The sequence below is a fragment of the Rhineura floridana genome, chromosome 4 (genome assembly GCF_030035675.1).
Source record: "Rhineura floridana isolate rRhiFlo1 chromosome 4, rRhiFlo1.hap2, whole genome shotgun sequence".
Classification (NCBI taxonomy): Eukaryota; Metazoa; Chordata; class Lepidosauria; order Squamata; family Rhineuridae; genus Rhineura; species Rhineura floridana.
This window is the reverse complement of record NC_084483.1, coordinates 101,339,097-101,366,311: the sequence shown is the minus strand read 5'-3', so window position 1 is coordinate 101,366,311 and position 27,215 is coordinate 101,339,097. Positions and strand designations below refer to the sequence as shown.

The window sequence follows — 27,215 nt, the reverse complement described above, 5'->3', positions numbered from 1 at the left end:
ACCAAATGTGGTTAATTTTATTACTTTCCCTTTTTTTTGACAATTATAGATGTTGCAAAATATGTTTTGTAATTCACCTTCTTATTTCTTGCAATAGAGGAAGGTTTTTTTCCCCTTTTCCTTTTGGTTTGATATACCAATTGAGTATATCTCTTATTATTTGCTGTGAATAACTGACATATCTGTTCTACCTACTTATGGATTGCCAGTGACTTATTTAATACATGGCTGCAAAGGAAACTAAAAAAGGAAAATTCATTTCAGATCTTGTTTCAAGCTAGAAGCCTATGACAGTCTGGTTTAAACTGTGGTGTGATTGGAAAACAGGGCACCTACTTTTGGCTGAAAATCTGGCTCATCTTTTTTGCATCACCAACATGTTATTGAGCTATATGTTTTTAAATGAAATGGAAAATGATATATTGCATTAATATCTGCACATTACCATTATGCCACCTTGTGGGATTTAATGAAAAGTGTTGCTTTATACCACATTTATGAATCAACAATGCATTTCTACCATCCTCTAGTATTATGATTGATCTTGGCAAGAAAATAATCCTTTTATATTTCATGATTCTTTAGAGTAGACAGACCATTTTAAGGAACATAGTTAGCAGTAGTTACGCAGAGGGGTCTTGAAGTACTGATCCACAAGTCAACAAGTCAGACATGAGATCAGTCCTCCAGAAAGCCACAAATGCACTGCTTGCATAAGCTATTTCCATTTGTTTTCTGGCAATTCCACCCTTCCATTACAGTTCCCGCTTGGCACAGCCCATGCTGTTCAGGAGGATCCTCTTCCTCTCTGGACAGGCTTTTCAGGGATGAAGGGGAGGGGACAGGACAGGAAAGAGCTGTTGCACAAATGGCCTTCTGCTCATGCAGCCTCAGGATCCAACCCATTATATATAATATGGTGATTGTAGTGGACAAAGGGAGATTCTGGCTTGATTTTCCACAGTGGCTTCTACAAGAGCATCTGATGAAAGCAGAAACTGATGTCAAGCTTTGTCACCAGTGATGGAAAGTAAGGTTTGACATTTTGACCTATAATCAGTTCTATCTTTTGAAAGAGGAAAAGAGAAGAGATTGAGTAATGGGAGTCCAACCCTTTTGCCCTTTAGCTGAGAGGTTCATATATAAGCAATCTCACTGAAAACTGAAGAAGTCACAACCATCTGATAGGTGGTACAGGTGACAATAAGTTAGCATATTCCGTCCATTCATTATAGCACTGATATTTCCCTCAAAATGTACTATTGGTCTCACCTGAAAGGTGATTTTCATAGGAAGGGGCCATCACTGTGGGTAACAGTTCCACCTATCGTGCGAAGGCAAGAATGTTTTTGAAGTCAAGACTAGGGACGTCATGCCCCTCCCACTCTCCAGTTCATTCGTAGCGAGTCTAAAAGAGATATCTAAAAATACAAGAACAAGGCCAACAGGCCCGCCAGGAAAATAACATAATAGTCACATGCATAACAACATGACTCTAACCTAACTACATAACATAACAGAACTAAAAGTCTTGACTTCACTCTTACATTTAAATATAATATGGAAACAATAACATATAACCCATTGATAAAATCACTAGTCATCCTCCAACTGGGAGGGTCGTGATGGCCCCTTCCTATGAAAATCACCTTTCAGGTGAGACCAATGGTACATTTTCCATAGGAAGTGGGCCATCACTGTGGGATGTACCAAAGCAACCCATATAGGGAGGGACCACCCACATGTTAATCCTCATTAAGAACCTGTTGCAACACTCGTCTGCCAAAAGAAGCATCAGCAGAGGCATAACGATCAATTTTATAATGTCTTATAAACGAGTGTGGGGAAGACCAGACTGCGGCCCTACAAATATCGGCAACAGGAGCATTAGTAGCAAAAGCAGCCGAAGTGGCAGCTGACCTAGTAGAATGAGTTGTTATACTAGCAGGAACTGGCAGCTTCAGGGACTCATATGCTAAGGTAATGCATGCCCTTAACCAACGGGATAAGGTAGGATTGGATACTTTATGCCCCATAGACCCTGGATGAAAGGATACAAACAGAGACTCCGTTCGTCGAATCTCTTGGGTCCTAGACAGGTAGGTCTTGAGAGCCCTCCGGACATCCAACGAATGCCAAGCCTTCTCGAGAGGATGGGTAGGATTCGGGCAAAAGGAAGGCAAAACAATGTCCTGGTTGCAATGAAAAACTGAATCGACCTTGGGACGAAAGGAAGGGTCAGTCTTCAGCACAACAGAGTCCTTATGGAAGACGCAGAGGTGTCTAGCGGAAGACAATGCGCCCAACTCCGAAACGCGTCTGGCAGATGTGATTGCAATCAGAAACAGGACCTTGAAGGACAGAATACGTAGGGGCACAGTTCTGATGGGTTCAAACGGAGGGCGTTGCAAAGCCTGCAGAACTTTCAGCAAACTCCATGAGGGGAACCGATGGACAACAGCCGGAGAGCGTAGGGCGACTCCCCTCAAAAAAGTTTGATGAACGGATGTGAGGAAATATGATCTCCAGGAGAGGACACTGAGAGAATGGATGACAGAGTAGACGCATGTCGACGTAGAGTGTTGGGTCGAAGTCCCATCATAAAGCCACTGTGGAGAAATTGGAGCACCTGGTGCACATTGGCCTGGGATGGATCGTGGTGGTGGGACTGACACCACTTGGAGAAAGCCACCCAGGTATGTTGATAAATGCGAGTGGTAGATGGTCTTCTCGAGGCCAAAATAATATCAATCACAGCGTCAGACAGTCCAGCTGACCTCAAGTGTCTCCGTTCAAACGCCACGCTGTTAGATTGAGCCAAGTAGGGTCCTGGTGCAGTACTGGACCCTGGGATAAGAGGTCTGGCGTTACTGGAAGTGTCCAAGGGTCCATCATTGACATTGCCAGAAGATCTGAGAACCACGGACGGCGTGGCCAAAATGGTGCTATCAGAACCAGCTGTGCCCTTTCGGTTCGCGCCTTCCTCAAGGTTTTGGCTAACAATGGTATGGGAGGAAAGGCGTACAATAGACCGTCTGGCCACGGTGTTGTCAGAGCATCCACTGCTTCTGCTGTTGAGTCCAGGTATCGGGCAAAGTACCTGGGAAGCTGGCAATTGTGACTGGAAGCAAACAGGTCGACTGAGAGGGCGCCGAACCGACACTGGAGACGATGGAAAATGGCTGGATGAAGTTTCCATTCTCCCGGGAAGACCTGTTGTCTGCTGAGCCAGTCTGCTGTCACATTCAAAATCCCTTTGAGGTGCTCTGCTTTCAGGGATTGTAGATGTTGTTCTGCCCAGACAAAGATGAGGGAGGCTAAGTCCTGCAGAGGACGAGACCTGGTGCCCCCTTGTCTGTTCAAATGTGATTTTACACACGTGTTGTCTGTTCGAATGAGCACATGATGCAAAGGGAACAGAGACTGAAAATGACATAGAGCCAAGTGGACAGCCTTTAGTTCCAGCCAGTTGATGCTTCGAGATTGCTCTGCGTTGGGCCAAACCCCCTGAACGTACTGGGAGTTGCAGTGGGCTCCCCAACCTATGAGGCTGGCGTCTGTGGTCACGACGGTTCTGCGGGGTTCTCTGAACGACGTGCCCTTGGAGAGATGTTGAACCTTGGTCCACCAGCGGAAGGAGAGGCGCAGAGCGGGGCTCAAACGAACTTTGCGATGGTTGGAGCTGGCAATGTCTTTTTGAAAAGGCAACAGAGTCCACTGAAGGGGCCGAGTGTGAGCTCGAGCCCAGGGTACAATGTGGATTGTGGAGATAAACATCCCGAGCGCTCTGGCGAGAAGCATGACGTCTGCGGATGTTTGTTGCATCAGGGACCTTGCGATGCTTGTGATGGCAGTGATGCGATCTGGAGACAGGAAGACCATTGCCTGCAGGGTGTCCAACATTGCCCCAAGATGTAGTAGGCGTTGGGTTGGTTGGAGATGGCTTTTGTCGAAGTTGACCAGCCAGCCGTAGGTCTGCAAAACATTGAGGGTGATCATTAAATGATGATGAGCCAGCTCTTCAGATTTGGCCCGTATAAGCAGATCGTCCAAATATGGGTAGATATGAACCCCTTGGGTCCGAAGGTAAGCCACTAGGATGAGTAGCACCTTGGAAAATACTCTTGGAGCAGAGGAGAGGCCAAATGGCATCGCTCTGTATTGAAAATGTTGGTGGCCAAAGGCAAACCGAAGAAACTTTCTGTGGGCTATGCAAATGGGTACATGGAGATACGCTTCCTTAAGGTCGATAGAAGCCAGGAAGTCTCCTTCATGCAGACTCTCGGTAATGGAATGGAGAGATTCCATTTTGAACCTGCGGTATGTTACAAAACGGTTGACAAACTTGAGGTCCAATACCGCCCTCCAAGATAAATCTCGTTTTGGCACAGCAAATAGGAGGGAGTACACCCCTTCCGATCTCTCAGTTGTGGGAACTGGCTCTATTGCCGCTATGTGAAAGAGGTGATGTATAGCTGTCTGCATGATGTTGTGCCTGGCTGGTGCCCTTGGGCAAGGAGACGGGTGGAATCTGTCTGACGGGGTTGCCCAGAACTCTATGGTATAGCCATAAGTGAAGAGGTCCCTGATCCAGGGGACCGTAGTAAGGCGCAGCCATCGATCTCCAAAATTAAGTAATCTGCCACCTATGGGGATGGCGTTAATACTACTTGTGTAGGCGAGGACCTCCCCTATATGAGGACGATGAGTTGCCCCTGCGCCCTTGGTACTGACCTCTGCCCTGGGGGCGTCGGTTCCAGGAGCCCCTGAATGCGTTGGAATCATAGGGTCTGAAATCGCGGCCTCGTCCTCCTGGTCGCGTTCCTCGAAAGGGCTGGTTAGAACGAAAGGAGGGAAATCGCCTGAGGGGCCTGTGGTCGATGTTCTTGACTGTGGCTAGAACCGGTTTGTGGGCGTCTTTTGGATCAACCAGAACTGCCTTTAGAGCTTCCTCACCGAAGAGTAGAGATCCGGAGTAAGGAGCCTTGGACAGGTTCAATCTAGCCGCTGAATCAGCTTGCCAGTGGCGAAGCCAGAGGGTGCGACGAGCGACTATTTGAGTCGTCATGGCTCGTGCCCCTAATTGGGTGGCATCCAAAGTGGCATCGGCCACAAAGGCTGCTGTCTTACGTAACTTCAATAGTGCTCTTTTGAAGGCGACAGGATCAGGGTTATCGTCCTCTAGAAGGTCATCCAGCCACATCATAGATGCTCTGGAGAAGATGGAGGCTGAGGCAGAGGCACGCATGGCTAGGGCAGTGGCCTCGTGGTTCTTGCGGAGGGCGAAGTCTATTCGACGTTCAGTAGTATCTTTTAGGTGGGATTCCCCTTCCCTGGGCAAGATAGATCGTGAAACGAGGTGAGCGATCGGTTCATCTATGCCAGGGACATCTAACTTGGTGGCGAAGTCTGGGGCTAGGGCGTAAAGTCTGTCAGCCATGTTCTTGAAGCGTCGAGCTTTGAGCGGGTGGGCCCATTCTTCGGAAGCTAATTTGGCAATTGGGTCCGGCACCGGGATGTAGTGTTCAGTAGGTGCAGGGGATTTGAGGACCTTGGCCCCTTTGAGAGTTGGAGCGGACAAAGTTGAGGGCGCAGTCTGGAGACCAAGGGTATGAAGTACCCTACGTGCGAGCGGTTGGTAATCTGAGGTATTGAACAAGCGATACGATGTATCCTCCTCATGATCTGAATAGTCGCTCCAGTCGTCTCCTTCAACATGGTCAGTGAAAGTTAACTCCTCCGCATACGAGGCTTCGTCCGTACATCTGCCTCTGGCTAAATCGAAGGGATCTGGCGAGCAGGAAGTATGAGCAGCATGGAACGCGCGTTGGTCCATGTTGAGTGGGGGTCTGGCAGGAACCTGTGGTAGTGACTGCATTTGTGTGAAATAAGCCAGCATGGCTTGGAGTTGGGAGAGGAAATCAGGAGACAGCTGCAGACCAGATGTGTGAGATGTATGTGCCTGGTGGGCTATTGGAACAGATGTCTGAGGCGGTAAGCCAGAGGTAGGTTCGTTAGGCGAACCGTGAGGGGGAAAGCCAACAAACTCTTCCTCGTCAGAGGCAGGAGCAGGAGAATGGAAAATATCACTTATGTGTGTCTGTGCTGTGGTGGTTGTTGGCACAGAGACATAACGAGGGCGCTTTGGTTTACTATGGCTGGAAAGATGTTTTGTCTTAGCCAGTGCTTTGGCATGTCTGGTCTTAGACGTGTTAGTATGTTGTGGCTTGGCTGATTGTGGCATGTCTGGCTGATCTGGCACCATGTGTGTTGATGGTGACATGCCTGGCTGTTCTGCCATCTTATATAAACCTGGGTGCAGTACACTGCCACGGAGGGGGCAGGATGTAAAGACCCGAACTGGCACAGCGTACTACCACGGAGGGGGTAGGATACACTGGCAGATGGCGAATGCACTGCCACAGAGGGGGCAGAATGCACAGAGGTATCAACGTTAATATAATATAGGCTGTTTTAGAGTTGGCACACTCAGATTAGTGCTGTAGGCTGGGTTTTTGGCTTGTTCACGGCCCCATAGGGGGCAGGATATGTAATGTAAATCAGATTTAGTACAAGTCAGCCACTGATATTAAAGCTCCAGCCTTGATAATGTAATCCAGCCACTAGGATTAAAGCTCCAGCCTTGATAATGTAATCCAGCCACTAGGATTAAAACTCCAGCCTTGATAATGTAATCCAGCCACTAGGATTAAAGCTCCAGCCTTGATAATACAATCCAGCCCACTAGGATTGGAGCTCCAGCCTTAATAATACAATTCAGCCACTATGATTACAGCCACAGTAAAAATGTGTGTAAATCAGCCTTGTGTAAATTTGTCAGCAGCACATATACACAAACATACAGATAGATAGCCTGCAGGGGAGGTATCCGATGCTTAAAAAATGGTAACGAAAAAGGCGGGAATTTTGAATTTCAAAAAATGGCGCCCAGAAAAACGGGCGGGAAAAAAACGATCAAAAGGGAGCTGAGGAAGAAGGAGCAATGGCGGCCGTCGGAAGCGAACTGGGAGAAGGGCTGCCCAGCACGGACTCGCCGAAAGCCGCAGTAGCGGCTCTGGAAAAACTCTGGAAGGGCAGGTAGAGGCAAAAAACGGCAGCCGCCGCAGAGAGAGCCGCAATAGCGGTCTGTAAAGCCCTTCGCAGTGGGATTTAAGCCACGTAGCGAGGGCGATCTGCGGTGAGGAGTAAGAGCGGGAGCCGCAGCTGCAAGCTCCCGCTGAGATCGGATCAGCCGCAGCCACGGCAACGATCGGGGGGGGGAGGGAGGGGGATTCCCCTTCCCTCACAAGCGATCAAAAGCGATCAAAAAGAGAACCGCAGCCGCGGTCACTGAGGGAGCCCCCTGGCTACGGATACGGCAGAGCCGGGGGGGAGGGGGCTTGAAACTGCCAAAACAAAGAGAGCCGCAGCCGCGGTCTCAGAGGGAGCCCCCAGTCAAGGAAATAAAAGAAATTAAATAGCCTTGAGGAAAGGGGGAAGAGAGTCGCAGCCGCGGTCTCTGAGGGGATCCTCAGTAGGCTAGACACAAAAAACGGAAAAAAGGAAAAAAGGTTTTAAAGAGAGATAGACTTAGCTAAATGCTACGTGAAATTCCAATCTTGTTCGTACGAAGGCAAGAATGAACTGGAGAGTGGGAGGGGCATGACGTCCCTAGTCTTGACTTCAAAAACATTCTTGCCTTCGCACGATAGGTGGAACTGTTACCCACAGTGATGGCCCACTTCCTATGGAAAATAATAACCCAGCCAAAGTTACTGTCCAGATGTTATTTCCTCAGAAAAGACAGTTTTCTACTGGAAGGTGATTCCTAATGCTAGAATTGCTATGGGAAAGGGATGAGAGGCATTGTCAAAGGCACAGAAAGCCTTGTAGCCACTGTGTGAAAGTTCCAATGTATGCCAAATTTCTGATGAGGGTGAACCCGGGAGGTGGGGTGGGATGGGGATAAAGACCTGGTTTCCTAAGGAAATTCTGAGTATGAAATTAACTTTTATAAATATGAAATATATACTACATTCCCAAAGATAGCTTTAAAAACAACAACCAGGAATGGAATTTATGTCTTCAAGTTGTAGTTCACATTAACAATTGATCTTCATGAACTTGCTTCCTTATAGCAAGCTTGTGTGTTGTTAGGGTCATGTTTGTTTGTTTGCTCAGGTGCTTTTGATCTGACATCCACAGATACATTGTTTTTTGTTAACTCAAGATGCAGAGAACAGACAAAAGAGCAGAGAAAAAAGGACCCCTGTAGCTCTATCTTTAGGACCCCAAAGGTCTGGAAGTTGAGCACTAGTATCCAGATTTCCATGGAATTTAAGAAGCTGGTGATAAAGATAGATTTGTCCCACATCAATGAAGTGACAAAGGCTAATGTTAACCTATGCATGCCTGTATTTATCTTTCGGCTGAAAATTGGTGGCAGACTTGCTGTTTTCAGCTAAGCAAGAACTTTGAGCAACCAATAAATCTCACTGAGTTATACAGCTATACCCACATCACTGAAATAGATCTTATGGCAAAGACACTGGGATTAGTACATCATGTTAGAGATTCAGCTTGGCCAGAAGCAGAGACTTTGTGTTCAGTTGTATTGCCCTGAAAATGGTTATCACTGAGATGCTGAATGAAGAGTCTTTAGTGTATCCAGAAGTTGTTCATGCAGCATCACCACCATACGATTATGCAGCTACCAGCCCCAGCTAAGAATATGTGGTTTTAAAAACCCACCCTACCCACCCTTGTCATAGAAATAAAGCACACTTACATGTGAAGGAGGGAGAGGGGGTGGAGGAGGGAAGGTTGCACTTGCTTTCTTTTCTTCAGCATCTGGTTCTGGGTGGATCAAGACAGTTGCACGGGAAATGTGATTTTCATCCTCTTTTTCATGCAGTAGTCCATGATCAGGACACCGGCCAATATCTGCATTTTCAAAGGATAATGGCTGGGCAAAATCCATTGGACTGCAGAGATACAATAAAATCAGTGAGGTCAAATTGTGTGAATTCTTCATTTGCATCCTTTCACCATAATTAATTATACAGCCATGAGAGGCTGTACACTATAGCCAGCATGGATTTTTTGCATTCCACAATGTTACATTGAAAATACCCCCTATGCCATTCTGATGCTTCCCATAAGCTCATTTCAAAACAAAACCTTGCAAAACTTATAGTCCTGAAATCAGAAACAGTTGCTTAACAAGCCTCTAAATGTTCATGATGATACACAAAACATTCAGAGAAAATTGAGAGTTCAAAGTGTAAAAAAAGAGAGAGAGAAACCAGACCACTTTTGGACTTTTTCCTGTGAGTTCTCATAATTTGTTGAAATTAATTAAAAATCAACCATGTTCACAGAATACCTTTAATCCTATTACTAACCTTGCCCCATACTCTGACCTTCATCTTCTGCAGTTTAAAAGTTAAAAAAATGCCTGGCTGATTTTTAATTAATTTAAGAAATTTTGGCTGAAACTCAATTATAAGGCCGGGCATGCTCAGTAAGAACCAACTGCAAGTGTTTTAAAAGCAGACTCACCGCTGCTGGGCTTGCCTAATCAGGGGGCCACACCCACAGCAGAACTTTATTTCACTTTAAACAGTCATGGCTTCCCCCAAAGAATCCTGGGAAGTGTAGTTTGTAAAGGGTGCTGAGAGGTGACTTTTATTCCCGTGACAGAGCTCCAGTGGTTTAACAGTCAGCCACTCTGACTGAAGCTCTGTGAGGGGAACAGTGCATTTCCTAGCAACTCTCAGCATCTTTCACTAACTACACTTCCCAGGATTCTTGGGGAGAAGCCATCAGGGCCGGCTCCAAAGGGCGGCCAGGTGGGGCCCTGGCCGAGGGCCCCTAGGGCTACAGAGGCCACTAAGGGGCCCCTCCGCTCCCCTTCCACAATTTGTGGCAGGATCGCTGCTGCAGATCGCATGGCGAGAGCTCCGGAGTCCCCACCATTCCCTTGCTTCAACCTACCTTTCTTGGCTGTTGTGCATTTGTGCAAGGAGCACTGTCCTTAACCAAGATGGTGGCTGAGTTTCCCTAAGGGGCTGAAGCCTCTGCCGCCATCTTGGCTGATGGCTCGTATTCATGCTACACGTGCGCCTCCCTGCCATGAGCCAATATAGCGGCAGAGGCTTCAGCCCCTTAGGGAAACCTCGGCTGCCATCTTGGTTAAGGGCAGCGCTACGCACGCAACCTCACAATAGCCGAGAAGTGTAGGTTGAAGTAAGGGAATGGCAGTGGCTCCGAAGCTCTCACCATGTGATCTGCAGCAGCAATCCTGCCGTGAAGCTTAGAAGGGGAGTGCCGGGGCCCGAGGCAGGCTTGTGCCCAAGTGGCCCGGCATGTCTGGGGCAGGCCCTGAAGCCATGACTGTCTAGTGAAATAAAGGTCTGGTGTGGATGTGGCCAGGAACAGCTGTGGTTTAAATTTGGCTGGGAGGCTACACGTGCCTGCTGTAGAATAAAAAGGTGGGGTAAACGCTGAAAAAGAATATTGTTCACAATGTTTTCCTTTTGGAAAGGAAAGGGGCTTTCCCTCTGCCCAGTGCCAACCCACCCAATCTCCTCCCCTCCCCCTCCCCTTCCTGTCCTCCTCCTTCCCTCCCTGTCCTCCAGGTCAGTTTCACCTATCCTATGCATGATTGCACAGGAGTAAATTCCAATAAACTCAAAGCATGCAAATGATCAAATCTGCTCTCCCCTCCTCCTCCCTCCTATCCCCTCCCCTTTGCCCCTTCCTTCCCATCCCCTTCCAATCCCCTTGCAATCCCCTTCTGCCTCCTCCTCCTCCCCCTCCTCCCCAAGGTCAGCTTTACCTCTCCTAAGCATGACTGCACAGGAGTAAATCACACTGAACTCAATAAGCATGCAAATGATCAAACCTGCCCTCCCTTTGTCCTCCCTCCCATCACCTCCCTTTTCCCCTTACCTCCCCCTTCCTTCACCCCTCCCCTCCCCTCCCTCCTTCCCCCTCCCCCTGCTTTCACTCCCTTCTCCCCCTTCTGCCTTCCCTCTACTCTCCCCTCCCCCTCCTCCACGGTCAGTTTTACCTATTCTAACCATGATTGCAAGGAAGTAACTCCCACTGAACTCAATAAGCATGCAAATGATCCGACCTGGCCATTCTTCTCCTTCCCCTCTCCTCCCCTCCCTCCTCTCCCCTCTTCCCCCTCCCCTGCTCAATTTCCCTGCTTTTTAACGTTTGATAGAAATATCTGTGGGCTATAGGTAAGTTCTTAAACCACAAGATTTTTTTGCTTATTAGTGAATAATTTTTAAATGTACAGTTCACTTTTAAGCAAGCAATTGTCAAGGAGATTAAGAGCTAATCTTATGAATTTGATGTAACACAATTTTTCAAAATAATTCTGGATTTGCTTTCTATAGCATATAGTACTGAAGAAGATCGGGGGACCTCAGTTCAAATGAAGTTCACTTCCTTTTTCTTTGAAGAGACACAAAGCGATCCCCGTCAGTAGCAGACAGTGCAATGCAGCTGCATCATTTCCCTGACCTCCCTCCAGCTGAGCTGCTGCTGCATACACAGACATCTACTTCTGGTTTGCCTTCTTCATTTCAGTAGCCTAATTTTGGTGGGAAAAGTATTTTTTGTTTTTGCTATTATTATATTGGGAGTCAGAATCCTTGCTGATCTGCTACAGATCACCCATAAATCTATCAGTATACCCTGATCTTCCTGATCTATCATATGCCCACTCCTAGGATGCCATCTGTTGGTTTCTGGAAGCAAGACTGCTGTATACTTACACAGCATTGATGACAAGGTTCCATATGCAGCCATCAAAGGGAGGTATGTTCCTAATAGGGGCAGTGTGAAATTCAGGTGGTGTCCCTCCCACAAAAAGCTTCTTAATGGAAACAGGTTGATCTGAAGGGAGTCTCTGAGAATGGCTTCTGTCCTCATCTACTTGTATCACAAACAACCTATAAAATTATTAAAAATGAGTTAATACAGACATGCCCTCACCAAGGGTAGAAACACATTCAGTGTTCTGCCAGTTCCAGTGCGTCTCCACTTCTTTCTTCTGAAAATGGGGGCACACAACACTAGTCAAATTCCACCTCTTTTTTCTGTAAAACTAGTGGTTTTTTAAAAAAATTCAGCTTCACAGAGTTTTTGCATCTGATTGGCAGATCAATCTGTTCCCCGTCCAGGTGTGGCTAATGGAAATGCTTTGGGGTAGGCAACTAGTGTGTTAACAGTCCAAGTTAGTACTGTGCAATGCATGAGAAATCACATACTCAAACATGTGCTGTGCATGTGACTCCCCTTCTTGATCCAGCAGGTTAGACATATCCATATTAGAGTTTGTGCAGTAGGTTTTTAAACAAAGCTAAAATCTTGCCCATCAGCTCTTTAGTTTTTTGGGGGGGAGGCGGCTGGATTCTGTCTCACTTGTTCCCCCTTCATCGCCAGTCAGCTGAATGGCAGAGGTTCAGTCAGCTTTGTTTAAAGGGATATGTGCATCTCCAGAAGTTGCACATTCAGGTCAGAGCCCAATTTTTAAAATAAACAAATAAATAGCTTCCTATTAGCTTTCACATATCCTGGTAAGATAAAAAAGGCAAGGGGTCACATTTTGTTTCATTCTTTATTTTCCAGGATTTAGTAGTTATTAGCCTCTTGCTAAAGGACAAAGAGGCCTCCTGCAGCGGTGTCACTAGCAGGAGTGCGGGGGGGCGAACCTCCATGCCCCTGGGAGGGCACGTGCCGTAGGGGCACCCAGCTGGAGGTCTGGGAATGCCGGCACGCCTCCCTTGCCCCGCCGATACTGCTCCAGGTCTCGCCCACCCGCCCGCCTCCGAGGAGGAGTTGGAGCAGCCTTGCCGGGCAACAGTGCGGGGCGGCTCTGGGTGTCACCCCCCTCATGGTGACACCTGGGTGCGGGCTGCACCCTGCGCACCCCGGTAGTGACGCCCCTGGCCTCCTGAGTATGGTGGCTGCCTGAATCAGTAGATATAGAGATGCATATTATGAGTTTTCAACAACTATGGACAACTGCAGTGGCAATACAACAACCAGCTGCAGCACCAGGTGGGCCCTTTCCTACCAAGGGCCTATCTGGAGGTTTGGACTAATAATAATAATTTCCCCCTTAAAGAAATAGAAATTCCATTTTGGTCTTTGTTGTGTTATCTTAAATGTTGTGAGTTGCATCCAATGCTACACTTGCACAAGAGATGCTCACACAAAGGAACTTCTCATCCCTTCCTCCCCACTGCAGCCTCTGTGCTTTCCAAAAAGTCTCATTTAAGATTTGTGAGATCCTCAGGAAAAAGGCGTGGGATTTGGTGGGTTGGCTGAATTGGGAGTGGGGAATTGGCATAGGTAGCTTGTGGCATGAACAGCCTTGTTGGATGCAACCAAGTGTTGTGCACTGAATATTGCAGTCCCACCCCTATGTAGGTTTACTTGGAAGTAAGCCCAATTGAGTCCAATGGTACTCCACAAGACTTCAGATAGTTTATTATTATTTTTGCATGTGTACTTTTATAGGCAGACACATTTGTATGAGCCCCAATGCCTGCAGAACAGTTAATTCATCTCTAATAAATGGGCTGTGACATATATATTGTTAATCATTGATGAAGCAATCTAGTTCTTATCTAGTACAACAGACCATATACTGCTTAAAAGGCAATATGCAATAATGTGCAACTATTTTTCTGGAACGTTGTTCATTAACAGTGAAAGATCAAATAATCAAACATCACAAAGAGGATGATAGTGGACATTTTAAAATAATAGCTAAATTTTAAAACAATAGCAATATTTTGGAAGACATTTAATCTTCAAATGTTAGTTTATTGGTATTTGAAAGCCTGGCAAATAACTCTTTTAGAAAAAAAATCTCATACATGAAAAGTATTCTGAGAACAGACCATTCAAGACCAATTTTTAGCAATGTGGTTTGACTTTACTTCCTAAACAAATGAAGAGGCACACGGGTATCCATCCTCCCAAGTCTATGCTGAAGTTTGGCAAGGATAAAAATACTTTATGTTTGTTCTTATACGGAGTAGATACAATAAAAATTTATTTGGAAATGATTTGAACATGTTACAGTAGATACAATAAAAATTTATTTGGAAATGATTGGAACATGTTACAATGCCTCTTGACTTTTGTTTTCAGTTTTTATATGTTTAGAATAATGATTTGTTAATAATAACAACATTCATCTACAGAAATTATGTATTAACTGTAATGTAATGTAATGAAGGAGATCCACTGTGGCGTAGTGGTTAGAGTGTTGGAATATGACCTGGGAGACCAGGGTTCGAATCCCCACACAACCATGAAGCTCACTGGGTGACCTTGGGCCAATCACTGCCTCTCAGCCTCAGAGGAAGGCAATGGTAAACCACCTCTGAATACCGCTTACCAGGAAAACCCTATTCATAAGGTCACTGTAAGTTGGAATCAACTTGAAAGCAGTCCATTTCCATTTTTCAATGTAATGAAGAGTTAATAAAATTACTTTTTTTAAAAAGGAAAAAATGTCATATTTGTGTTGGAGTGTGCATCCAAGGGTGAAAATTGTCACTGGGCCCAGATATAAGACTAGCCGAGTATTGGAATGAGTTGTTTTGCTTTCACAAAAGTTGCCAGAAACAATTTTCAGGGTTCCTTATATTCTGTCTAAAGGCAGGCACCAGGGCTTAATGATCCACTGGGTTTTTTTTCCAGCTTCATGATTTTGTGTTAGAGAACAGAACAACAAGAACCCCATATCAGATGTTCCAAATATCATTTTATGTATTTGAAAACTGTTACAATAAAAAAATTGTTAAAAAAACTTGGATATTCCTGGGATTGCTTGATTCTCCTGCTGCTGATAAATGCTGTTATTGGCTGAATCTCTAATAATTTACAAAGCCCTCTGCTATTTTCAAGTTACCATAGAAAATGCTTATATACTCTGGTGCAGAAGACCAGCACACAATGATATGCCAATGATATGCCTCAATGCTGTCCTACAGTTATCCTGGAATGGGAAGCAGTTAATTTATAATTATATGAGTAATTAGCTTTCTGAAGAATTTTCAAAAATATCATCTGCTTTTAATTAAAAAAAGCTTGCATGATGATTGGCAGATGAAGAGGTTTGTCCATTTCTATTCCAGTCCAGTTTATGGGAAAATGAAGTCTGTTTTATATTTGTTTGGGGCAGTTACGAAAATCAGAAGAATGAGCCTAACTTTTACTTCTGGCCACTAGAGGGTACTGTAAAAACAATGATATGCTGATACTACCAGTCCTTATAGGACAGTAAATGTTATCATGTGTATTGTACTAATCATGTATATTATATTAAATGAAAGGATTTCTTTTGCATTCTGTGTTGGATATTGTACTATCATCAATACCTATCAGCCAGTATTTTGTCATTTCTGGTGCCTTTTAAAGAAAATAAAAAACATGACTTGTAGGAATTTGAAGCATAAGCAAATTAATGGTTGCCAAGTACCCGTGTGGCTGGCAAAGACTTTTTGCTTGGGAATAAGGTCATGGGTTAGAGAAATTTGAAGATTCTGAGGGAATGGAATGCATGCATGTACTGACATGCAAGGCTTGCAACACAGTGCTTCTTGATGCAATAAAGGATAAAAGCTAATAATCAAAATAATACTTTCTGGCTTCCAAACCGATATATCGTGTGGTGTTTTCAGAAGCAACACAAAGTACATGTATGAGTGAGTTATGCTTCTGTGTCTCATAAGGAGATTTTTATTTATTTATTTCCTGCCCTTCCTCCCAGTAGAAGCCCAGGGTGGCACAGGGCTGTACAAAATATTTCCAGGTATAAATATCTGGATTGACAGCATTAATTTTTTTTGGGGGGGGGTTGGGAAGTTAAAAAACCTCCTACTCCAAAATCTCAGACAGACATTTTTCATTTTTGTACCTAGTCATCTGCAACCACTGCTTTCACCACTGGCCCTATAGCAAATGGGAGGCCCCTTTCATTTTTAATACCTCGTTTATTATTGCATTTGTATCCTCTTTCATGGTTTTGATGCATGATTTATCCCTGTCATTTAAGATTATATATTTGTACATGTAGATATGATTACAATAGCTCACATAGACATCATTTGTTGAATGGGCCCTGATGATATACACTTTCCCACATATCCCCCCCCCAAAAAAATTAAAAATTAAAGCAATGCTGGCCATGCATGTTTGAAGAATTCAATCAACTGAGCTAATCTGCACCTCTGAACTAAGATGCAAATCAGAACTTAGTTATATATCAGTCTTTGAACTTCTCAAATGTTCTGATGCAGTTCCGATGCATTGTTGAGTGGAAAGTTGAGTAGACAGCCGGTGACAGATGCCTCCTGAACTCTACACCCTCAAAGTCCTTTGTTCCAGGTAGTAGCTTGGGTTGTCAGTTCCTAAATCCAGTCCCATATTCTCTTTCTTTGCTGTTTGGAACCAATGTTTAACTTTGCTATGTAATCTCAGCCAATCAGGCATGATGTGATGGTTTCATGGTGCCATACAGTTCACCTGATCTGGCTATGTGGCAACGTCATTGAGCAAATAAAGCTGCAGTGCTTTCATAAGGGTGAAGATGGAGAAGACAAAGGAACACATGTATTGCTGAGGTAACGAGGCCAGATCACCCATCTTGTTATGAAATGCTTCAGTGAAACTACTTCCACAGGGCAATGTAGGAATTCGTAAGACACCTTGGCAATGTAAACACGTTTCTTCCCCCACCTGCCCTATGCAATTCCCAACAGAGGAATGCTTTGCCAGGCAGCACAAAAATGTAAAACACTGAGCACTCCATTTTACCTCAGCTCTAATGCACATAAGGGGAGAATGTATCTCAAGGCATGGGGAAAACATTAGTCTCTGTGGTTGAGATACAGTTCTGGTTGTGGTCAAAGGAAATGCTAGCCACTCACATTACCACACTGTTCATGTCAAAAGATACTCCTCACTTTTTTACTTAATTGAATATAGCCCCCACTCCCCATTTACAATAAGTGAGCATTAAAAACTCTGTGTTGCATTTAGCATGCACATTTCATAATCTTATGGGTTGGCATTAGCTGCTTTGTCTCAAAACAGATAATTGTATTTAGGGTTACCCCTTTCCACAAAGTGCTCCATTATTTTGAAATCCTGGATTACATAAAAGCATATTACGTCTCCTTCCCACACCCCATTGTCAAACAACTGAATAGGAAGAAAGGGTAACCAAGGAGAAATAAACAATGAATGCATACCGTTGAATCATTACATCTGCACAGAGGCATCTAGCAACTTGTGCTTGCATGAATGCTGTTGCTATATGGCTGAGAGCCACTGACATTCATCCTAGGCTCTCCCTTTTCCTCGTTCACCTTCTCTCTCCTCTTGATTGTGGCTTGGTGGTGGTAATGAGTGATGGTACAGTACGTATCTGCAGTGGCTGCACAGCCTGTCTCTTAAACCTATAAGGCCCTTTTCTGTTTTTGAAGGTGGCAATCCTAATCCCCTCCACAGTTTCATGCAAAAAACTTATAAAGAAGTTTTAGGTTCACTTCAGTAAGAGTGTCTTGATGTTGCTATGCCTTCTCACTGGAAGCTGTTCCTTCATATTAGTTTAAGATCCAATTCCTCAGCAACACAAATTAGATTAATAGAGTGTATTTGCAAAAAGTATCAAAGGTTAACATAGCAATTTAGATTAATGAAAATCTTAAGTGGCAATGCCTACACTAAAGCATGACCTATGCCATAATGAAATTATCACTGTCAGAAGATGACTTTTAAATAAAAGCTGCATAGAGATTTCATTCTCCTCTCCTCATAGTTTCAGTTACTTAAGTGGAATAGTTGTCCAGGGTTAATGCAGTACCCCTATATTCTGAGTTATTACCCTCTGAGTCTTTCTATCCGGATGCTGTGTTCTCTACCATCATGAAACTCGCCAGATACAGGCTTGATGGTGATCCTGCGAGGGTCCCTTATCCCAGTAGAGACATGCACTTCCAGTCGACCACTGTTCAGGAACACTGCATAATAGGCCTGCAATGAGAACCAGCATTTTAAAGGAAGCCCTTAACTCCTTTGTGTTCTTCTAAGGATAGGGACTTACTGTTGTGCCGATTCTAGTGTGTCTCCACCTCTCTTTACTGAAAACGGGGGTACATGATGCTAGTCAAACTCCACCCCTTTTTACTCTAAAACCTGGTTGGATCAGCTCAAGTGCTTTTTTTAAAAATCAGCTTTAGATTTTGCAACTGATTAGTAGATCAACCTGTTGCCCCTCCAGGTGTGGCTAATGGAAATGCTTTGCTGTAAGCTCAGGCAAAGACAGTGATTGGCCCAACACTTTGCTGTGGGTGGTCCTAAAAGATCTGAAGTCAGCAACTGGAAGGCAGGTGTGCCCAGCCAAGGGCAGAGTTGCTTCAAAATGCAGTCAGAAAAACCATTATCACTGCTTTTGACGCAACTAGTGTACCCACAGCCTAAGATCATTCCCTAACAATGCACCATACCATCTCTCTTCTGTATGACAGAAAAGAACACACAGTGAAAGTTTCCATATATTTATTGCTGATGAACCATGAACCTGTCCAATTTTAGCCACTGATTACCATGGATTTCTAATATGTTGTACACCCTGTTGCCAACCAAACTATTTCTCTAAGAGTACAGTCCTAGACAAGAGAAGACAATATGTATAGAATCCACACAAATTTCTGAAAGCCAGAATGTTCTACTTTAACTCTGCTCACATAAGATTTGCCAAAATATTTTTATCCCCCCCCACACACAAAGCATTTATCATCCCAACTGAAGGCAATGCCAGCAGCTGGAGGTAAAGTCAACAACAACAATGCTACAACTGCAATCCTATACACACTTACTTCAGGTCCACTGAACTCTTTGGAACTCCCTGCTCATTAATATTAGGCTGGCACCTTTGATACATTGTTTTTGGCACCTACTAAAACCCCTTTTGGCCTACCCACACATGTAATTTAAATATGTAATTGTAATCATGTAATTTTAATATGTATATTTATATAAAAACAGTGCTTTTATTTATATCCTGATAAATTTTATGCCAATTCAGTTTTGTTTACATTCAATTTTACTGGCATTTTTAATGAATATTTTATGTAAACCACAATTTTTCTATTAAATTGTATATATATTTTCTTCCATAAATAAACTCAATGGGGGTTACATCTGAGCAGACATGTCCAGGATAGTACTGTCCTGAACATGCAGCTGCCTATTTTCAACTTTATACAGGAGGATTCAGCATGCTTAGTGTTATGGTAAAATGTAGTTTGCAGATGACAGAAGACAAAGGAGAGAGAGTTGCACTAGACCAGCCTTCTTAACTTGGTGCCCTCCAAATGCTGTTGGACTACAACTCCCATCATCCTTGACCATTGGCTGTGCTGGCTGGATGCTGATGGGAGTTGTAATCCAACAACATCTGGAGGGCACCAGATTGGGAAGGTGGTGCTAGACACACTGGGCCATGATGTCTATGCTCACCATCTTCTTCCTCCCTACATGGCTCTTCAGAGAGAGGTGTAAGATTACGTTCCCCCTGAAGAGAAAAGGAGATCAGGATTGCCTGAAGGTGGAGGAACAACTTATTTTGGAGAGTACCATTTTTACAAGAGTACTATTTCAGTGATATCTGTGATACAGATATTAGGAAAATAATATTGTCTAGAATATACTGACAAGTCACTCTGTTATATAGGGAAAAGAAAATATGGGTGGACATACAGCAAATCAATATAATTTGTATTGCTACCCAGAGAGAGAAAAAATCTTGTTTTTCTAATAATTAACCTGCTAGATCAGGGGAGCCAATGTGGTAGCCTCCAGATGTTTTGGATGCCAACTCCCATCAGATCCAGTCAGTGGTCACGGATGATGGGAGCTGTAGTCCAAAACAGCACATTGGCTACCCCTGCACAACCTGTTCAGAGATGACTGATTGCTAAGTAAAAGAAAAAATAGTTTCACAGAAATCATTAAATGAAGCAAAACTATGGCTTGTTGATATTGTACAGAACATCACTAAGCATATTGTTTTCTGCTATGTTTGTATAGTTCATAGGGGAAAAAATCATAGAACGCCAGCATTATGGATACATCGAGACGAAGAATAATAGATCTATGATAGGGTACATGCTTCACATACAAAAACTTAAATTCCTGGTGATAAAAATGGTCCAGGTACACTAAATAGACCAAGAGTCTGATATGGATGCTTAATAAGATCCCCTGCACCCCAAAGCTTTGATAAGAACAACTTCCAAGGTAACTTTCTGAGTTTCTTTTTTTTCTCCAATTCCCACTCAAGATAAAGACAAAATAATTCATTTGGCAGTGCAGGATTTGGCCAGCAAAATGACTAGAAACAATTAACCCAATATCTGGTGTCATTCTGTACCTGCCCAGTCTGCCTGCGTTTCCTCCTTGGGGCTATGGGAGCCCCACTAGTGCCGAAAAGTATGATGCCAGATTCATTTTTAGTGCTGAAAGACAAGTGGATTTCTGTTCCCACATCAAGTGAGACTGGTGGCAACTCCACAAAGCCTGGTTTCGGGAAGCTGACTGTGTAGATATTCTGTGGACAAGAAAGGAAAGAAATTTGTCCATCTGTTAAATCATCCAATATTAGAAAATATTTGGAAACTTAGATTCAGCCAAAAATAGTTGTATAGTCCAGTCTTCTTCCACCATTATATTTTCACAGCTGTGGCTAGGGATGACATGTTCACCCCAGAGAGCACTGTACTGTTAGAATCCCCAATGCAGAGAAACGTGAGGTAGCTGTGGATTCAACTGTCTGTTTCCCCTCTCCTCCTGTCACTTGCCCTCTTTCTCCATCGGCTGTTATGACCCCAAGTGTGTCACACACTAGGTGGATTGAATTGGCAAAAGAACAGGCAGAACTAGAAATAGCCTTGGCTTCCTGCAGTGAGGATTTTTAAGGGACAACACAGATCTCTGCATTGAAGCCTGTTAACCCAGGGCATGGGACTTGTCCTACAAGTCACCTTCATGTCTTAAAACAAAAACATGCATTTTTTTTTAAAAAAAATACACAATCATTTCCAAGACAGTTCCCTGCATGTTAAAACACCAGGAACAAACTGTCATTGCAGAGAACTTCCTTGGAATTAGTCACTTGTAAGAAACCTTCCTCCAGTGCTGTTGGTGTTGGGAGTGACCCAGCAGAAGCTCTTCCATAATGTTTATTTATTTATTGAGTTATTCACATGCTGTCTTTCTGGACATAGCCCATCCACAATATCATAACAGCGCAATGAATATAACATTCTAAAAACTATTAAAACTAACAAAGGCAGAAATATTAACAGCTTTAAAAAGCCCATTCCAAACAGATCAGAGACTAACATAACAACTAACAGCTATATTCCATAACATAGCTCTCTAGAAAAAACCTTAACAAAAGGGTCTGTAATGGCTGTCAGTAATACATGTTGCAGTTTTAATTATTTAAGCTGTCCAAAAGCAGTTCACACAATTTTAAAGCAAAGCAATCTGTAAAAATATAATAGTAACAATATTTTAAGAAGTCACATAAAACGATCACTAAAACTAAACATACTAATAGCCTAAAATCGGGGTCACCAATCCAGCACCCACAAAGACCTTCCTTGGTACCTCCAGGAAAAGGCTCCAGACTCTGAGCTTTTGTTTTTAAACAAGTCTCTAGCCATCCTAGGAAAAAAGTTATGAAGCAAAATGCACAGGTACCTTTCTAAGTAATTTCTTTGAAATGGGCCAGCATAGCTATTCCCGTCTGTCAGATTTTTAGTAAATGAGTGAAATAGCTGTGATTGATAAGTGAATTGTATCTGTTTTCCCCTCCCCTTTAGTTCACTTTTCCTGCTTCTGTCTTATTTTCTAGTAGTGCTTCAGATCTCCATAGTTTGTCCTTCCTTTTTACCTAGCAACCAAGATCCATCTTTCTTATTGTGGGTTTTTCTGACATCAGTTATTCCCTAGAAGTTATTTTCTGCAAATAGTACCCAACCAAATAAGTGTAGGTGGATATTAAATGTCAAAATTTTGCAAAAAGGCTTAGACATGTCACCTGCTACATAGGAAGCAGCTGATGTCCAGGCATTCATTAAGAATTCACTGCACAGTTAACTTACAGTACAATGGTATACATATCCACTCAGAAATAAGTCTCTTTGTGTTTAATGGGGCTTACTTCCAGCATAGCAGCCTAGGCTTTGGTTTAGGATTGGCACTGGGGAAACAGAGTTCTTGTGCCTTTAACAGCTGTATCTCCACAATCACAACCAACAGGACATAGCTGGCTTCCCATGATAAACATGAGATTGTCAGTAATATCTGTACTCTCTAATTTTGTGTCATGCTATGTCCTCTATGACACCTATGTTGTTATTATGCCATGGGTCCCCAGCAGTCATTCTGTGACTGGCACCCTCAGTACTCTGTCATAATTCAAATTGTGTCCCTGGTCCAAAAAGTCTGACAACCTCTGGCCTAGAACGTAAGATGGTCTTCACTGGCAATGAAAGGCTTGGCAAACCTTCCTGGAAAGAAGTCCAGGAAGTCCTCTCATGGGCAGAGGAACTCACAGAAGTGCCTCTGAGACAGGTCTTTATTGCTGGGCAACATCATGTGGGAAGAGGCGGTCCTTAAGATATTCAGGTCCCAAGCTGTTTGGGACTTGAAAGGTTAGAACTAGGTTAGGTCAAGAAACCATCCTGGGGCCAGAATAGCTATTTTAAAACTGGAAGATGCGTTCCATATTCCTGGTCCCAGTGAATAAGAAAAGTTGCTGTATTTTAGACAAACTGAGATTTTGTCTTAACAATTTTCAAGGGCAGCCCTATGTACATTACATTGTAGAAATCCATACAGGACATTAACAGAGCATGCATAAAGAACTGTGACAAGTCTGTCTCTGTGCAGGAACTAACCTTAGTTGGTGAAGGGTAATTCATGCCACTGAGGCCACTTGGTCTCCAAAAATAGGGCCAAATATAATAACATTTCCCCCATCGAAAACATGCCAAACACAGTCTCCTGGGTCAGATGAACTACTTATTAACAACTCTATCTTATTGGAATTGAGCTTCTCATCCAGTCTTTCCAAGCACCAGTTCAGTACCTCCACTGCTTCACTTGAATTTTCAAAACCTTTCACCCAGTTAGCCATCATCCACTTCCCCACTTTAATTAAAACACTTTCCTAGCCCTTTTTTGCCTAACTTATATGTGACATACTTTATGGAAGATCCAAATGCTAAAAGTGAGCCTCGATTGGGGTGTTAATTTTGAACAGGATTTTATTTCACACTTTATGGTTATCTGTACCTGCCTTTTCCCCACAGTGTGGTTTGGTTGCACTTTAAAATGAATCCACTCATACGTTAGACTGCATTATTTGTCAGTGCTTTACTATCTGGGCTAAGCACTCCAGCTGCTCTCCTGAGCCCTACTCATAAATAAGGCATGCACTGGCCCTGGCTCTACTGCTCTACACACTGGGAGATATTAAGAAGGAACTAAAGAGAGGCTATATGTCACTGAATAATGAATCACCATTTTTTTAATGAGAGGTTTCTTAAGAACAGCCTGTATACACACCATTTCAGATGATATTGAGGAACAATTATGAGCACAATCTGGTAAGGACTACTTCCAAAATGAAATGGTTTCACCTTGAAGATGTGCTTGGAAAAGTCCCTCTTCTGGCTTTTCTTGTCATACACCTTTTTAACTATTTCATTATAACTTTTAGGAGCAAGAGTGCAGAACCTTTGCCCATGGGCTGGATATGCCACTGGGACCTCCCATCTAGCCCCAGAGTCTTCCCCTCTCCCTCACTGCAAGTAGGCTTGGAAAAACCTTCAAGGGTATTCAACAGAAGGCTTCTTTCAAGCCTTGTTGTGGGTGGGGTCCATTTCCCAGAGCTGCAGCTGGGAGGGAAGGGTTAATTTATCTCCATCTCACCTGTGACCCCTCTGCTGAACACCCCCTGTGTCACAATCAGGCTTGAAAGAAGCCTTTTGTTGGGTACACATTTCAAGCCTAATTGCAGTGGGGAACCTTTCCCTCACCACCTGTGATTCCACACTGAAAACACCTCCTTGCACAGCTATTAAGCTTTAAAGAAGCCATCTATACAATAGAATGTTGTTTTCAAATCCTATTGAAGTTGGGGGAGCAGCATTTTTGGAGGGAGGATCATACCTGGGAAGGGACTAGTTGACCTTCTGCTCTCTGTATGCTGTGACCCTCAGCGAAAACCACATCCTCTGGAGTTCAATAGAAGGCTTTTTTTCAAGCTTAATTGTTGTTGGTGTGGTACAATCTTCTTGGAGAGTGCAGGAAGAGTTAACCCTCCCCCAAAGCTTGAATCTCCAGGAAGCCCACTCCCTCTCCAGGAATTAAGACTTGAAAAAAGCTAAAACACTTTTTTCAAGTCTAATTGCTGAGAGGGAGTTAGTGAGTGTATGTAAGCATGTATGTGTATCAAAATCTCTACTATAGCTTGTCAATCCTCCCAGGCATGTGATTATTTTCCTTACTAGCAGCTGATGATCCTGGAAGTATCTATCACTGGTATGGAGACTTTCCATATGACTCAGAGGGTCACATGGCAAATAGTATTGGACATTATGATGAGGTGAGGGAAATAATAATGCAGAAGCAATTTTCCATGAGAATAAAGTAACATGTTGTAGGCACTCATTCTAACTCCATAAGACCAATACAAATATGAGTTGTAGGAAAAAGCAGTAGCATCCTCCAACCAAGATGAAAGTGGGCCAACGTTTTTTAGTGCAAGGATGTATCACATGGTGAGCTCCTCCATCCTCATGAATTTCCTTACCAGAACTTACTGTTTTATAGAATATGGAGTGATCATTTTTAGTCATTCGAGAAAACACAAAGGACAAACTAACCTCCAGTGTACACCCTTTGGTAATGCCAACATAGTCAGGACTGCTCAGAAGATTGTATGGTGTCCGAGAAATTTCAATATCCTTGATGCAGCCTGCATATTTCTTTGTGTTTACTTCAGGTCTGTAAATATAAGGTCAAAGCAGGTTTACTCTTGAGTTAAACTAGTCAAAAAAAGGGCATATTTTTACAATTTGTGCAAATTGTCACCAGGAAGATGTATAGTCTGGTCAACTCATATGTTTCATTCTCTTCATGATTCAAGCCACCAGACTACTTGACATTTTAATGATAGTAAAAGGCTGGATCCAAAGGTGCCTTTTCTGCATGTGCAAGTCTTCTTCCACTCACAGAATAGTTGCTTTACACCTCGCTGCCTGAAACTAAAGCCCTTGTAGAAGCAGAAACGTGAGAACTGTTATAGAACTATGCAAACTCTTATGCAAGTTCTTCAACAAATACTTTGTGGAAAATTCTAGCAGATCTAACCCATTAACTATAATGATTAACAGCAGAATCCAAACCCAAGATCTGGTGAGATGAGCGAGTTTGGAATAGGTGGATCCTGGGCTGTGTTGGCTGAATTGTGGCTACACTGGCATAACTCCCTCACCCCATCTGAGCTTGGGCTATGCTGGCACAGTCAATGGAACTGAAGCCAGCGGAACTTAAGGCAGTGTGTAAGTCCCCAAAAAGGGATATTCTGGAGATGTGGTGGGGGTGGGATACGGTAAGGAGAGATTTTCAAGGGCAAGGAGATCTCTTTCAGCTCAGTCATGTGACCTGCAATCTGGCGGAACTTACACTGGCAAAAAGGGTGGTGTTAAGTCAAACTCTATTTTAAAGACTTACTTTCCCTCTGTCAGGAAAACTCAGGCTAGCTCAGCCAGCTGTAGCCCCCACTCCTGAACCAAATTTGGAACAGGGATAATTTACACCAGCAGAATTTAAGCCACTGTAAATTCCACCAGCATCCTATGCTTAGAATTGTTCTGAAAGCGCCTAAGCAAACTTTGTGCTGTCCAAAAGATTAAAATGGTCATAATTTCACCTGCAGAAAAAATCTGCTCTTATAATCTAAAGTTCTCAATCACTAACTTTCCCTGGATTACAGCATTGTGCATAAATTCTGTCTCCCATCATTTACCAAAAATACAAACCTTTTCCCTAACTTTGCATTTTAGTATTGTTATCATCTTTGTGCCAAATATAGTAGGAAGATAAAATAAAAGATTGTTCTTAAAGCAGTGCAAAGATAAAGGCTAGAAATCTTTTTGACAATTAGTCCAGTTCACATGGAGAGTTTTCGCTGGCCACAGACATGTGGAACAAGCAACATATGTGGAACGCCTCTTCCGATATGAACCAGCCCGTGCACTACGTTCTGCTACGAAGGCCCTCCTCCGGGTTCCAACTCACAGGGAGGCCCGGAGGGTGATGACAAGATCTAGGGCCTTCTCAGTGGTGGCCCCCAAACTCTGGAACAGTCTCCCCAAGGAAGTACGCCTGGCACCGACTCTGCTCTCCTTCCGGCGCCAGGTCAAAACCTTCCTATTCTCTGAAGCATTTTAAGTTACACTGATTTACTTTTAAAAATGTTTATTGTATTGGATTGTTGATTGTATTTTAGTATTATTTTGTTATTCATTGTATTTTTATGCTATTTTATGTTCACCGCCCAGAGAGCTATTGCTAGTCGGGCGGTATATAAATTTAATAAATAAAATAAATAAATAAATAAAATAAAATAAACATATGAGCCTGTGGAATGAATAAACTTTCTGGCAGGTAATTCATGCAAACTTTGGAGCTATACACACCTTTTGTTCTCATGTGAATCATCCCCAGGAAGCTGTGTGACCCATAAACTCATATGCTTACTTTTTTCCTCCATGTGGCTGTGGCCAGAAAGAGTGCTTCACAACATCCATTTTTAGTGAAGAATACCTGATTATTTACTGGAAGACAGTGTTCTGCTTCCTGTCTTAAAATCTAGCACTTGATGGAAGTAAGAATTGAAAACATTTCTGAAAACAATAAGGCAGGGTTTCTGGTTGCAAGGAGGCTTGTAAGCACATTCAGGCAAATGTGCTTACAAGTCCCTTTTAGATCTTAGGACTCTGCTCTCTGATGGCCCAGTACAAAAATAGCAAAGACCTCCAAACAGAGTTTTCTTTGTGGATATTTCATATATCAAAACCATTATTTTTCTG

At 43.4% G+C, this 27,215-nt stretch overlaps 1 protein-coding gene across 10 annotated transcripts in view; it reads right to left on the bottom strand.

The window, feature by feature from the left end:
- LAMA2 (laminin subunit alpha 2) overlaps window positions 1-27,215 on the bottom strand; it is a 748,112-nt gene that overhangs the window by 20,788 nt on the left and 700,109 nt on the right. For all 10 annotated transcript variants that reach the window (XM_061623807.1, XM_061623808.1, XM_061623810.1 and 7 more), the window contains 5 exons: window positions 25,005-25,125; window positions 20,477-20,653; window positions 17,927-18,075; window positions 11,793-11,969; window positions 8,789-8,984 (listed from right to left, as the gene is read on the bottom strand). In XM_061623807.1, the coding sequence (XP_061479791.1) occupies window positions 8,789-8,984; window positions 11,793-11,969; window positions 17,927-18,075; window positions 20,477-20,653; window positions 25,005-25,125 (820 nt within the window). The remainder of the gene's footprint in view (window positions 1-8,788; window positions 8,985-11,792; window positions 11,970-17,926; window positions 18,076-20,476; window positions 20,654-25,004; window positions 25,126-27,215) is intronic.